We start from the raw sequence: 14,422 nt of genomic DNA, 5'->3' as shown, positions 1-14,422 counted from the left end.
TACATTTCTGTTCCTAAAGCAGAAATGCGCACTCTCAATCAACACTGACTATTTGTAATTCTTATGCTGCTTGGTAAATGGATAGGAAAGTATATCATATTTACTTAAACCTTTTTTTTTTTTTTCAATCAGTTACTTCCTAGATTTCATGCCTAGGCAAATGATGTCACACATCCCAGGAGTCTTCAGGAGGGGTCTTCTCAGCTAAGCACACCCTCCTGCCTGAGCTAAGGACAGGTGGATTCCAGGAAGTAAATGCTACCTGAATAATCTGCCTTTATTCAAGATGACCATGGCCCAAATGCTAGGGGATGCTGTTCAAAGTGATTTATATGCAAACTAAAGCCTAGAGACATGGATGAATGGGGTAGTTTGCTTTGAATATTAAAAATCAGTGAAATGGCGCTTGTGGTGCTCAAATGAAGTGTACAGTAGTTCCACTTGATATGGACCATGCAATAGAACCTTTCTTTTTTGGGGGGGGGGGGGGTATTAGAACACTACTGCAGTATTGTGAAATCCTACAGGGGCGGACTGACAACTCATGGGGCTCCCGGGCAATAGGGGATCATGGGGCCCCTGTGTCCTTGCCCAAACTCAAAAAAGCCTATGAAAAAGGTACCAGGGGCATCTCATGGGGCCCCCTACTGACCTTGGGCAGTGCCCGAGTTTCCAAATGGTCAGTCCGCCCCTGCTCCCCTATGTGGACAAAGGCAGCAATATAGTCTTGACTTCTACTAGGGGCCTAACTAAAAATGACAAATACATATACTAAGGCTATGTTGGAACACACACCCTAATTCTAAGTGGAACCCTGCAGTCTGCTATTGACCACCAAGGTGACACTTCTTCACTGACTACCAAAGTTAGGATGATCTTTTTTGCGGACCACTAACTGCCAATGAAAGGGAGGATTTTTTCAGTAACCAGTAGTGTAAAGGGGAACTTCTTCACTGACTACCAATGTAAGGGGGAATGTCCTTGCTGACCACCAATGAAGGTGGTACTCCTCCACTGACCACACATGTAAGGGGGCACATTAATGGCCGCTTCTCCACCAACCACCAAAGCAAGGGGTCCTTACAATGACCACCAATATAAATGGACACTTCACCACTGGGCACCAGTGCAAGGTTACTCTTCTCCAATGTCCGCACAGGGGCAGTTCTTCACTGACACTAAATAATTTACTGTCTGCTTTTCTTTTCTGGACATTTTTATTATTTGTCTCCTTTCATGAATATTACACACAAAAAAAAATTGTCATACAGAAAAGCGGTTAATAGCTGATAAGCATACAGTGTGGAGCTAAAGCAATCATTTTTTATGCATGGGTTCCCTGATGTTTGAAAATTATTTTAAGGTTGAGAAAAGATGTACTAGACATTTCATTCATACGTATTATTTATTACAGATATTTTAAAGCACCACCAATTTATACAGCGCTTTACGTATATTGTACATTCATTGTACATTGCTTTAAAAAAAGCATATGCAGCCATGATGAGTAATTTAAAACCACACATTTGTCCATTTGTCCATGTACTGCTGAAATCTGTCCCCACCATCTGTTAGGTGCGTGTCAAAACTAGAGAATGCCAGCGGAAGTATAAATGTACCAAAAACAAACTACCATTTTCTGTCATGAGTCACTGTTTCACTCTACAAAAGTCACTCCTGGTCATGAAGCTTGACTATATGTCTGATGCACTGGAAATACCCATTAGATAATGGTTGAGCATTAGAGCATGATCTCAATTCAGGCCCCATTCACATTTGGGATTTTTGTAGCTTGAAGCTGAAAAACGCTCAACAAGCAAAAAAATTTTGTTTTCAATAGCCCTTGTTCACATCTGAGCTTGTCACTTGTAACAAACTGCATGTTGCTCAAAAAAGTACATGAGCTACTTTTCAGGCAGAACTGAGTGTTTTTGTCCCCATAGACTTCAATGGAAATGCTTGAAATGTGCAACATTAACTTTTCTTCGAGTGTTTTTTTTTTTTTTTTTTTCCCAAGCGTTTTGTCGCACGTTTTCCTGCTCAGACAGCAGCTTTGTGCCCTATTTTCAGAAGAATTCCACAGATTTTAGTTGAAAAACACCTGACAAAAGTGGCAAAAATTGGCAAAAAGTGGCAATTATGCTAAAAAAAAAATAAATAAAAAACCGCTTAAAATCATTGAAGACGTGACACTTAGGCGTGAATGTAGCCTCAAAGAAAAAATCCTACATCAAATATTTGTAACCTACACCGTAAATATAGTATGATTTAACCGGCTGTAACGCACAAAAGTGGTATTGTACCATCATGTACAAAAAAAAATTGCCTACATTTTCAGTACTATTCTTATAGATGAATTGCTATAATTGTTTATAGCTCATCCATTGCCCATTTGTTATCCTAGTATGTCAGAATGGCTTGAGTAGTGAATGGCTGCCAAATATAGAAGGGGGAGCCTAAACAAAACTCCTAAACTGAGCCTTCAGTACAGTATTTAGCTGTTTATCTAATCTATCTACTTGGCTATGTTTGTCTGTATCCCATTCTCTTCGCTGCCTTAATGATGTCCATTTTGGAATATGACACATTTTGATTTTTTTCTTCTTGTAGTCTCAGTGATTTCCTTTTGTGTCATTCAGTAGGACCAAGGACCTTGTAAGCTGTGAATGCAGCTACCCAGTACATAAGCTGTGGAAGTGACTAATCAGCTTTGCTGGGATTTTGTGCTGGGCGGAAGTCTCACTGCCTCACCATATTAATGCATTTAGCCTCTTATCTCCCCCGTCACAAACCACAACAACTCTGCCAATAGAATGTGGGACTCACATTGTTTCTCCTGGACTGCTTACAGAAGGAATGCTAAGGCTATAGGCTGATACCTTGAATACTTTCATTGTTTTTAATATGGAAGAAATGCAGAGGTCCTATCTGGAAGCCTTAAAATACACTATATTGCCAAAAGTATTTGAACGCCTGCCTCTACACGCACATGAACGTTAATGGAATCCCAGCCTTAGTCATCAGTAGGGTTCAATAATGAGTTGGCCCACCCTTTGCAGCTATAACAGCTTCAACTCTTCTGGGAAGGCTGTCCACAAGGTTTAGGAGTGTGTCTATGGGAATGTTTGACCATTCTTCCAGAAGTGCATTTGTGAGGTCAGGCACTGATGTCTGACAAGAAGGCCTGTCTCACAGTCTCCACTCTAATTCATCCCAAAGGTGTTCTATCAGGTTGAGGTCAGGACTCTGTGCAGGCAGTCAGGTTCCTCCACCCCAAACTTGCTTATCCATGTCTTTATGAACCTTGCTTTGTGCACTTTGGTGAATGGGCCATACCAAACTGTTCATACAAAGTTTGGAGCATGAAATTGTCCAAAATGTCTTGGTATGCTGATGCCTTAAAAGTTCTCTTCACTGGAACTAAGGGGCTAAGCCAAACCCCTGAAAACCAACCCCACACCATAATCCCCCCTCCACCAAACATTTCCCTTTGCAGAATGCAGTCAGGCAAGTACCGTTCTCCTGGCAACCTCCAAACCCAGACATGTCCATTGGATTGCCAGACAGAGAAGCGTGATTGGTCACTCCAGAGCACACGTTTCCACTGCTCTAGAGTCTAGTGGCGGCATGCTTTACACCATTACATCCAAGGCTTTGCATTGTACTTGGTGATGTAAGGCTTGGATGCAGCTGCTTGGCCATAGAAACCCGTTCCATGAAGTTCTTGATGTATTTTTATGCCACATGAAGTTTGGAGGTCTTTTTAGTTATTTTACTCTGCAGACAGTTGGCAACTTCTGCACACTGTGTGCTTCAGCATGCACTGGCCCTGCTCTTGCTGTTTCTTATGATGCTATAATACCACGAACAGTTGACCCTGGAATATTTAGTAGCAAGGAAATTTCATGGATGGACTTATTGCACAGGTGACATCCTATCACGGTACAATGCTTGAATTCACTGAGCACCTGAGAGCGACCCATTCTTTCACAAATGTTTGTAGAAGCAGTCTGCATGCCTAGATGCTTCATTTTATACACCTGTGGCCATGGAGGTGATTGGAACACCTGAATCCTGAGGGATGTTCCAATACGTTTGGCAATATAGTGTATATCCACACTTTGACTGATGCGTATTAATGACTTTTGGATACATTTTACTTTTACATTGTACTACGTTGGGCACAGATCATCAATGGCAGTAACAGGTCTGGAGGCGTCTGGCCCGCAAAGAGCTTTTCTTCACCAAAGTGCACTTAAAGGTGTGCACTTGTGTAATATACTGTGTGTGCATTAATTTGTAGTGAAAGGTACTGATATGTTTATGTTGCACCACTTGGCACAATAAGCTGTTGACTAAAAATGTATACCATTTGCACATCTGTCTTTTTGTCCTGGTGATATCTAGAAATTAGGTGATGGGTGCCTAATATGTACAAAACGTCAAATACCCAAACACCAAGGCTTCTGATTTAACATTTAGAATCATGGGCGTTAAACATTAAAACTAAACTGCAGGCGAACCGTTACATACACATAGGCAATACTATATAGAAGTGGTCATTCCTGGTTTATAATGGGATTGCTGTCTGTGCAGTTCTAAGATTTACACAGCCTTTCCATATAGCATAGCCAATCTGACTTTCTTTTACTTTTAAAGTAGAATTTAAAGCAAACCCTTGTTTTTTTTGTTCTTTTTTTGGTCGTCTCCCATTTGGGTCCGATTGATGGAGTTTCTAATTTCCTGATTCATAGCCAAAACAGTAAGTTCTCACCAGTTAGTTCCTCATTGGCGGATTACCCCTCTATTCCAATTCTGGCGACAACCCAAAATTTGGCATTTCTTTCACCTTCAGCCTGGGTTCACATACAGTTGCAAGAAAAAGTATGTGAACCCCTTGGGATTACATGGAGTTTAGCATGAATTGGGCATAAAATGTGCTCTGAATGTCATCTAAGTCACAACAATAGAAGAACACAGTCTGCTGAACATAATACTACACAAACATTAGATGTTGCCATGGTTTAATTGCACATAACATGTAAACATTCACAGTGCAGGGAGGAAAAAGTATGTGAAGCCCTAGCTTAATGACTTCTCCCAGAGCTAATTGGAGCCAGGAGTGAGCCAACCTTGAATCCAATCAGTGTGATGATATTGGATGTGTTGCTGACAGCTGTCCTGCCCTTAAAAAAACACACACCTGTTTTGGGTTTACTGGTTTCAAGAAGCACTGTCTGATGTGGACCATGCCTCGCAGAAAAGAGCTATCAGAAGACCTACGATCAAGAATTGTTGACTTGCATGAAGCTGGAAAGGGTTACAAAAGTATCTCCAAAAGCCTTGATGTTCATGTGTCCATGGTAAGACAGACTGTCTACAAATGGAGAAAGTTTAGCACTGTTGCTACTCTCCCTAGGCATGGTCGTCCTGTAAAAATGACTGCAAGAGCACAGTGCAGAATGCTGCATGAGGTAAAGAAGAATCCCAGAGTGTCAGCTAAAGACCTACAGAAATCTCTGGCACATGCTAACATTTTTGTTGACACATCTACAATAAGGAAAACATTAAACAAGAATGGAGTACATGGGAGGACACCACGGAGGAAGCCATTGCTGTCCAAAAAGAATATTGCAGCACGTTTGAAGTTTGCAAAAGAGCACCTGGATGTTCCACAGCACTACTGGCAAAATATACTGTGGACAGATGAAACCAAGATTGAGTTGTTTGGGAAGAACACACAACACTATGTGTGGAGAAAAAAAGGCACAGCACACCAACATCAAAACCTCATCCCCACTGTAAAACATGGCGGAGGGAGCATCATGGTTTGGGGCTGCTTTGCTGCCTCAGGGCCTGGATGGATTGTTGTCATTGATGGGAAAATGAATTCCAGAGTGTATCAAGACATTTTGCAGGAAAACGTACGACCATCTGTCCACCAACTGAAGCTCTGCAGAGGATGGGTGATGCAACAGGACAATGACCCAAAGCATACAAGTAATTCAACAAAACAATGGCTGCAACAGCACAGAATACGCCTTCTGGAGTGGCCCAGTCAGAGTCCTGACCTCAACCCGATTGAAATGCTGTGGCATGACCTAAAGAGAGCGATTCACACCAAACATCCCAAGAATATTGCTACACTGAAACAGTTTTGTGAAGAGGAGTGGTCCAAAATTACTCCAGATCGTTGTGCAGGTCTGATCTGCAACTACAGGAAACGTTTGGTTGAGGTTATTGCTGCCGAAGGAGGGTCAACCAGTTATTAAGTCCAAAGGTTCACATACTTTTTCCTCCCTGCACTGTGAATGTTTACATGTTATGTGCAATTAAACCATGGCAACATCTAATGTTTGTGTAGTATTATGTTCAGCAGACTGTGTTCTTCTATTGTTGTGACTTAGATGATGTTCAGAGCACATTTTATGCCCAATTCATGCAAAACTCCACGTAATCCAAAGGGGTTCACATACTTTTTCTTGCAACTGTATATGTGGTGCGGTACATTGCATGTGATTCACGCAGGAACCACACCGCATTCCTGTGCAAATCACATGCAATTTGTGTGCTGTGCGATTTGGTGCCATACATTTTGTATGGCTCTAATCACACTGCACCAAAAAGGTGTAGGACCCTTTTTTTGGTCCGCATTAGAATCGTATCGCATGGGTATTTACACCTATGTAATCCGATTTCTTTAAATTGCACTGCGTTTTTCAGACCGATTTCAGGGTATTGTTAACTCAACATACACACCCGCAGCGGTTCGCATGAACGGGGTGTGAGTCTAATGCAAGTAAAAATAGATATGTGTATTTATGTATATACAGTGTATGAATATGAGTTGGGGACCTTTTTGATTTATCGCCCCTTGAGGGTTAGGGACTGATGTGAATGTACAATATATGTATGTAAAGCGCTGTGTAAACTGACAGCGCTATGGAAGTACCTGCAATTAAAAAAATAAATATATATAATATGAATTGTCAGTGTCCATGATTACTCTTCTGTTACTAGGTAAACCATGTAGACCTTTTTATTGTTTTCATAGAGAAATCTTGTTTTCTTTTAGTGACGCTCGGCTGGTTCCTGGTGTGTGAGTCACTCACAGCTGCTATCTGAGCAATATTTGGTTAGTGTGTGCAATACATATTGTGCCTTCCCCTCTGACATAGGAGAGCGCTTCACATGATGGTGACTATGTTGTTAATTTGTTTCATTTCTTCCACTGACATGGTTGCTCTTTCTGTTTTACAGTTTCCATCTGCTGCTGTCTCTTCATCACCTTTCTTTTCTTGTCCGAGTTGACTGGGTTTATTGCCAGTGAAGTGTAAGTATTTACTGAGAAACAGAAATATAAACGGCTTAATTTTGTAAAGCGTCGTGGAAACTGTTGGTGATATATAAATTCTGTATAAAAATAATAATAAACAGGTTAATTGATACAGATGTCCAGATTATCATGCAGCAATCTACAGTCTGAAATAATGAGAATTTACGAAGACTGGAGCAGCTGTGCGTGGCAACCAATCCACTTCTAGCTTCAGCTTTCTGTTAAAAGGGCAACTTGCCCTTCAGGGTGAAGTTCCGCTTTATGTCCTCTGCGCCCCCCCTCTACCACATTTGGCATAGTTTCTTGGGGGAGCGGGTATCTAGTTTTGATAGGTACCCACTCCTATTTTTGCTCAAATTGCCTAGCCCCCTGCTGTTTGCCCACATCCTTCTGGAACACATCACAGGTCCCAGAAGGTTGCGGGGCAACTCGCAAAGCACAGCGTGGCTCACTCATGCACAGTGGGAAGCCAGCTGTGAAGCTGCGAAGAGTCACAGCTGGCTTCCCGTAGGAAATATGCCGGTGCCATGGACTGGAAGACCTGCAAGGAACTGGCCTGGGTGAGGACCGCTTTGGATCCCTGGACAGGTAAGTGTTCTTTTATTAAAAGTCATCAGCTACAGTATTTTGTAGCTGCTGACATTTTAATTTTTTTTTTCCTTCTATGGTGAAGCTCTTTAAGGGTAGGTTCACACCACCTACAGAGAGAAATGTTATGTTTTTCTTTGCGGGTAGTGATCACAGCTGCTGTCCACCGGCTTGCTTTCGCCCAAGGAATAAAATTCAAAATACTAACAACAACTTACAAAGCTATCCACAACTGCAGCGGCTTTAGAATAGTTAAGTATAGCAATCTTTTCTTTACATGGTTAGTTTTGGCTGGAATTACACCTTTAAGCGTTCAAAAGAAAAATATAGAAGCTGATTGGTTGCCATGTACAAGCTGCTTCATATTCTGGATATTCCAGTCTTCGTACATTCCCCACAACGTATTCAATTACAATAGTAACGTTTGCTAAAAGGCACAATTTAAACCTGTTCTATGGGCCAAAAACCTGCACCTGTAAATCTCCATATGGTTTTATTTGCATTACTCTTAATGGTCACTGTACAAACTACAGAGGGGCGCCTTTTTAACTGCTGGGGCCAAGTGGGTGCTTGTCTAATCAGTGGAGTAACTGAGACCAAGACTTAAAGCACACTAAAAAAGATGCTGAAATTTAGTATGGTGGTGGAGCTCGGGACAGTCGCATTGAAGTTCATTTGAATGTGACTAACCACTACTAGCCTTCTCTACTTTTGTAAGGTATAAAAGAGGGGCATCAAGTGTCAGGCCAAAGAAGCAAAGAAGTGAGTGTGGCTTTATGGTTTTTCTGCATTTACTATGTAGTAGCTGTCCGTCTTCTATAACATGACAGTGGTCCCACAATGCATCTTATGACATGGCAATATTCACTAGGTCTCCTCTAATAGCATATAGGCCAGTCGCACACAGACGTATGTATAAAATCCTTTCTCATTGCCAGTGTTTCAATATACTGTATGCCTGTATACATGTGTATAGATGCCTAAACCCATGTATGTGCATAAAAGTACTGAACTCAAGCCTAAAAATTTTTCTATTTTTGTTTTACGGCTCTTTATTCATTGCTGTATAACTAATCTTTACACTGCTGTGTGCATTTTGTTCCATAGACTACAATGCTTCTTTATTCAGATCAATAAAAAATATGGCATTTTTTTTTTAACTCCTATGTGCAAGAGGCCCATAGTGTGCTTTAGAGGAAAGGTGTGGCTATCAACATAGACCATAAAGCAGACCTGTGCCATGTCCATACAGGGCAAGTTTGCGTCAGTGCATTCCCCACCATTCTGTCTGCCATCTGACGTGAAAGCAAAGCCCTGTGTAAGCTACAAGCTGCCAAACTTTTCGCTCTTACAGGGCAACAAGTTCTTCAGTGACAGTACTGGGTATTTCCTTCAGGCTCCAGTACTGAACAGAGAGGTAGAAAAGTGGTTAAAAGTTAAAGTGGAACTTCACGCAAAAGGGGAAGTACTGCTTTTCTCCCTCCTTTCCCATGTTTGGACTGTTATTTGGAGGAGGAGGAGCAGGTACCCGATTTTGGCTGCTCTGGCCACCTAGGCGAATGAAGCAGAAGTTCCTAATTACCCCCCTTTCCCTGCATCCTCTTCTCCTGCATCCTATTCCCCTCCAGAAACAATCATAGGGTGCACTATGGCTCGCATATGCATAGTGGGCAACTGACTGTGAAGCTGCAAGGAGTCAGTCGGCTGCCCACAGTTAAGATGCCAGCCCCTGGACCCGAAGACAGGACAAAGAGCCGGGTTAGGTAAAGACATTGCTGGATCCTAGGACAGGTAAGTGTGTGTTGTTTTTGTTAGCTGCTGACTTTTACATTTTTGTTTACAGGGTGAAGATCCTCTTAATGTAAAACACTGGTTTGCTTTATGTGACATAATTTATAGTCCTCTGCTTTTTCTCCTATACACACTACTGTATACTGTGTATATGGTATGCTGTATTACAGGAAACCTTGTGACTGCTGCTATGTCCTACAATGCTAGAATAACATTACCTGAGTACTGACTGCTGCTTTATTACAGAAAACCAAGTAAACTGTTGTATTAAACAGAATTTGATTTAGGAACCACAGGTTCGGTACCACAGCCTGCTTTTATTTAGGGGTCATCAATGCAGGCCGCGGTATTAAATAAAACTGAGGGGCATAATGGAAAGCAGATGGTGATACCTGCTCTGTTTTTAAGTTACTACTGTTCGGCTACAGATGTAATAACGGCTGCCGAAGGAGACACTGTGACCATTGCTACCTTTTTCGCTTGTAGCCACTTGCTGTTTTAGAAAAAAATGAATGATCACGGACTCACCCTTTGCCAGGCATATTTTACCAGCGGCAGTGTGATGTTTAGCTCACTTGAAAATTTTGATAAAATTTTTACAGCGCCTCATTCTGCATTTCTCATTATTATGCATGGCTGAGCTGTCATACATACAGGATACATAGAAGGGAAGGTAAAAGCAGATGGTCAAACTTTGTGCATTGAAAGGAAGTGACAAAACACTAAAATGAACACAGTAGGTTCCCTGCCCTGCCGACATCATCATCTTTTGTGCTCTTCTCTGCTTTTGTATGTGGCTTTTGGCCTTTTGTATCTGAACAGATATGAACCAGATCACTTTATGCAGGAAGCTGGCTTAAAGGACATCAACAAATAACGTGGTCATACCTACACATGTATTATGTTATTGATGGTAGCCAAACTCCCTTAAAGCTGACCTCTGGGCACAAAAATTGGCATTTTTAAATATATTCCTCATAGCCACAAAGAATATAAATCCACCTTGTGTACACCAAATGTCTTTACAAACCGTTATCCTGTAAAAGTAGCAGTGACATCATGCTTTACATAGCCTGTGCAGGAAGTAGAGCTGTGGGAGGGACCCTGAATGCCCACCCACTACAGGCTGCCTGCAGAAAACTGCAGGAGGGGCGGAGACCAGACAAGTCACACTGCACAAGGAGACAGGGAAGCAGTGACTGGTCTTATATTTCAGGAAGCTGCTGCACAAAGGCAAATGTTCACACTGATTAATGCACAGATATGGAAGAAATACACAAAGCAAGTAAGAATACATATGCCTCTTTATTTAAACAATATTTTATTATCATGGATTTAAGCTTAAAGCTGCACAGCCCTAGCTTATCGTTATTAGGACAAAATTTCCCATGTTATGGAGCTAGTTGTCACCTGATCATCCACTATTGCAATCCCTTTCATACAGGCTGTAACATATGGTCTGACTGAAAAAAGACAAAATTCCATCCAGTTCAACCATTAAAAAAAAAAAAAAAGTTATAATCCTACACCCACAGTTGATCCAGAGGAAGGCAAAAAAACCCAGCAAAGCATGATCCAATTTGCTCCTGCAGGGAAAAAAAATTCCTTCCTGATCCCCCATGAGTCAATTGGATATTCCCTGGTTCAACTTTACCTATAAATGTTAGTATCCAGTTATATTCTGTGTATCTAGGAAAGAATCGAGGCCTTTTTTAAAGCAATCCAATGAGCTGGCCAGAACCAACTCTTGAGGGAGTCTATTCCACATTTTCACAGCTCTCACTCTGAAGAAACCTTTCCATGTTTTGGAGATTTTATGTCTGGAGCAAAAGAAATTTAGAGTGCCCCCTTGTCCTCTGAGTAGAGCTATTCACCCTGAGGTCATCAGAGTTCACTATATGAACCACTGATGTATTTATACATGTTGTTCATATCCCCCCTTAATCTCCTCTTCTCAAGAGAGAATAAATTCAGTTCCTCTAATCTTTCCTCATAGCTGAGTTCCTCCATGCCTCTTATCAGTTTGGTTGCCCTTCTCTGTACTTTCTCTAGTTCCCCAATGTTCTTTTTGTGAATTGGTGCCCAAAACTGAACTGCATATTCCAGATGAGGACTTACTAATAATTTTGTACAGGGGTAATATGATATCTCTCTCTGGAGTTTATACCTCTTTTAATACAAGAGAAGATTTTGCTCGCTTTAGAAACCGCAGCTTGGCATTGCATGCCATTATTAATCTTGTGATCTACCAGAACCCCCAGATCCTTCTCCACCATTGATTCCCCCAGTTGTACTCCCCTAGTATGTATGATGCATGCATATTCTTAGCCCACAAGTGCATCACCTTACATTTATCAACATCAACAAAGATGGTCATTTGTGTACTTTCAACAGTGGTGTAAGGTACACTGTATGGACATTATTCAGCTGAACGTCCTCTCTAAGCATTTTTTTTCTTTTTTTCTTTTCTTTTAGTAAAGCATTTCTTGCAGTAGCTGATATTCCTGTACACATTTCCTCATCGAATGTGTAATGTTTTCACGCTATACTCCTCTTCTTTTCCAGACATTCCCAGATCTTGTGTAATGTTTCCTGGATGCACTTGACTCTTAAACTCTATAGCTCCATATCCCCCACTAGTCCCTAGGAAATAGTCACTGACCAAGGAGTCCTACATCATCCCTCCGTATTTCAACTTTCTCATGTCTGTGATCATTATGCTAAAAACATTTTTTTAAACCATTTCCAGTTGCATCCATATTCTGTATTTCTTGCCTGATATTTTGTGCCTTTTTGTAATGGCTTAAAGCACAAACGTTTTCCAGTGATAGGTCAGGAAAGTTACCCACAACTTCCTTTTATTTGGGACTCTGATAACAATACTTCTTTGTTGTAATTTCCATGTTTACTTAGTGACCTTTAAACAGCCATGGTCAAAAAGTAATGTATAATGGACCTGTGCTTAAGAAAATGCCAACCCTTTTCAAATGTCTACGCATAACTTTATCATTCACTAGACTTATGCTAGTATTACCCATTTTGGCCAGTCCTAGCCTTAAGTTGAACTATGGAAATGACATTTACAGTGCAGTCTGTTATAACATTAACCGGTATTTGTGTTTTTTTGTTTTATTACCTGTAGATCCTGCTTGTAATGCCAAGTACACACAGGCCAAATATTGGCCGGTTTAGCAGGAACCAGCTGACTTTCAGTCTGTGCATACATCTGTTCGTTCTACAGAAGTCGGTCTAATGACTGGCTTCTGTGAAACAGCCATGCTAGAAAACCAGTATTTAAACAGCGCTCACAACTATTGCCAAAGTGTGCTCCTTTTTGGAACTGAAAAATAACAAACTTAAGCTTGGTACAAACAGGAGGGCGCAAGCACCTAGTGCATTACCGGAGATTTATTAAAGACAAGTGTCACAAAAAATGGGTACTCACAAAAGTAGAAGATAAAAATGCACTGAAACCAAAAAATGATGCAAGGTGTAGGAACCGTGTGTCGCAAAATGCAACCCCCGCTATGCTGGTGAGTTTACCCCCTTCCTCAGAACCAAGCTGGCCAGCACATACCATGCCTAAAATAAATGTATATACGTATACCAACCAAATTGGCCAACCATACTGGCCTCACAATTGCCCCACAGGGTCTAGTATGGTTGGCCGTTTTGGTTGGTGTGTTTGTGTGTGTGTGTGTGTGTGTGTGTGTGTGTGTGTGTGTGTATATTTGGGTATAGTAAGTGCTGACCAGCTTAACTCTGAGGAAGGGGGTGCGCCCACAAAACACACATGTTGGGACACGTGGTTCCTACACATTGTATCAGATTGTGGTTTTAACATATTCTATCTTTTTACTTTTGTGAGTATCCATTTGTTGACACCTGTCTTTAATAAATCTCGTGTGCCATCCTGTTTTTTGTAGTTGCTACTGGATCCTCCTATTTTAGGGGAGCTGTGTCGGCTTTTCATTCCTGGTGAAATCCACTTGTTGTCATTCTTGGCCCCATTTGACTGTGATGGATCTCTGAGCACTGGTAATGATTGTGTTTGTTTGATTTCTTATTTTTCAACTTTCATTATAATACTATTTGCCACTGACATTCGGCTGCATCTATTCATTTAGTTAACCCCTTTTTCCCAAATGGAAAACACATGTTTCTCTAACAGCTTAAAGTGTTACTAAACCCATGACCCTGCATTCACTATATCTTGTCTCCCACTGTACAAACTACATGGAAATGCAATTATTGTAGTAAATGTAAACTGCTAAATACCTTTTCTTACCAGCAGATAGAGCAGTCTTCTGATTTCTATCAGTGTCCAGCTGAGCACTGGTTAAGCTTGTAGGAGGAGTTTTAATTTTGCTCTGACTGTCCTATGAGGCTGCTTAACCACTGACCCTCTTTCTGGACAGTACAAATTGGTCCTGTGCTGATCACATGCACCCTCCCAAAGTAAAAAAAAAAAAAAAAAAAGTCTTGCTCTACACACTAAACTGAGCATGTGCAGAGTGACTCCTAGAGCTCTGTATTATCAGCAAATGGATTGGGGACCATAGAAGAAGGGATGATCAGAGAAGACAGGATCAAACAGTCTTTACACAATGCGGAGGTTTAACCCTTTTAGGGTTACTCCACAGTGAGTATAACAAGCATGCTTTACTGCATATACAGACTGATTTTACTGATGTGGGTTTAGTAACA

The 14,422-nt window shown here is 41.2% G+C and overlaps 1 protein-coding gene across 1 annotated transcript in view; it reads left to right on the top strand.

Annotated features, from left to right (window-relative positions):
* Window positions 1–14,422, top strand: part of ERGIC1 (endoplasmic reticulum-golgi intermediate compartment 1) — a 138,865-nt gene that overhangs the window by 54,495 nt on the left and 69,948 nt on the right. The window contains exon 3 of the mRNA XM_089687392.1: window positions 7,261–7,333. Coding sequence (XP_089543518.1) covers window positions 7,261–7,333 — 73 coding nt within the window. The remainder of the gene's footprint in view (window positions 1–7,260; window positions 7,334–14,422) is intronic.

The sequence above is a fragment of the Staurois parvus genome, unplaced genomic scaffold (genome assembly GCF_062004578.1).
Source record: "Staurois parvus isolate SC_StPar_1 unplaced genomic scaffold, SC_StPar_1.0 ptg000424l, whole genome shotgun sequence".
NCBI classification, from domain to species: Eukaryota; Metazoa; Chordata; class Amphibia; order Anura; family Ranidae; genus Staurois; species Staurois parvus.
The sequence above is the reverse complement of the archived record's forward strand: the minus strand, read 5'-3'. Positions and strand labels throughout refer to the sequence as shown.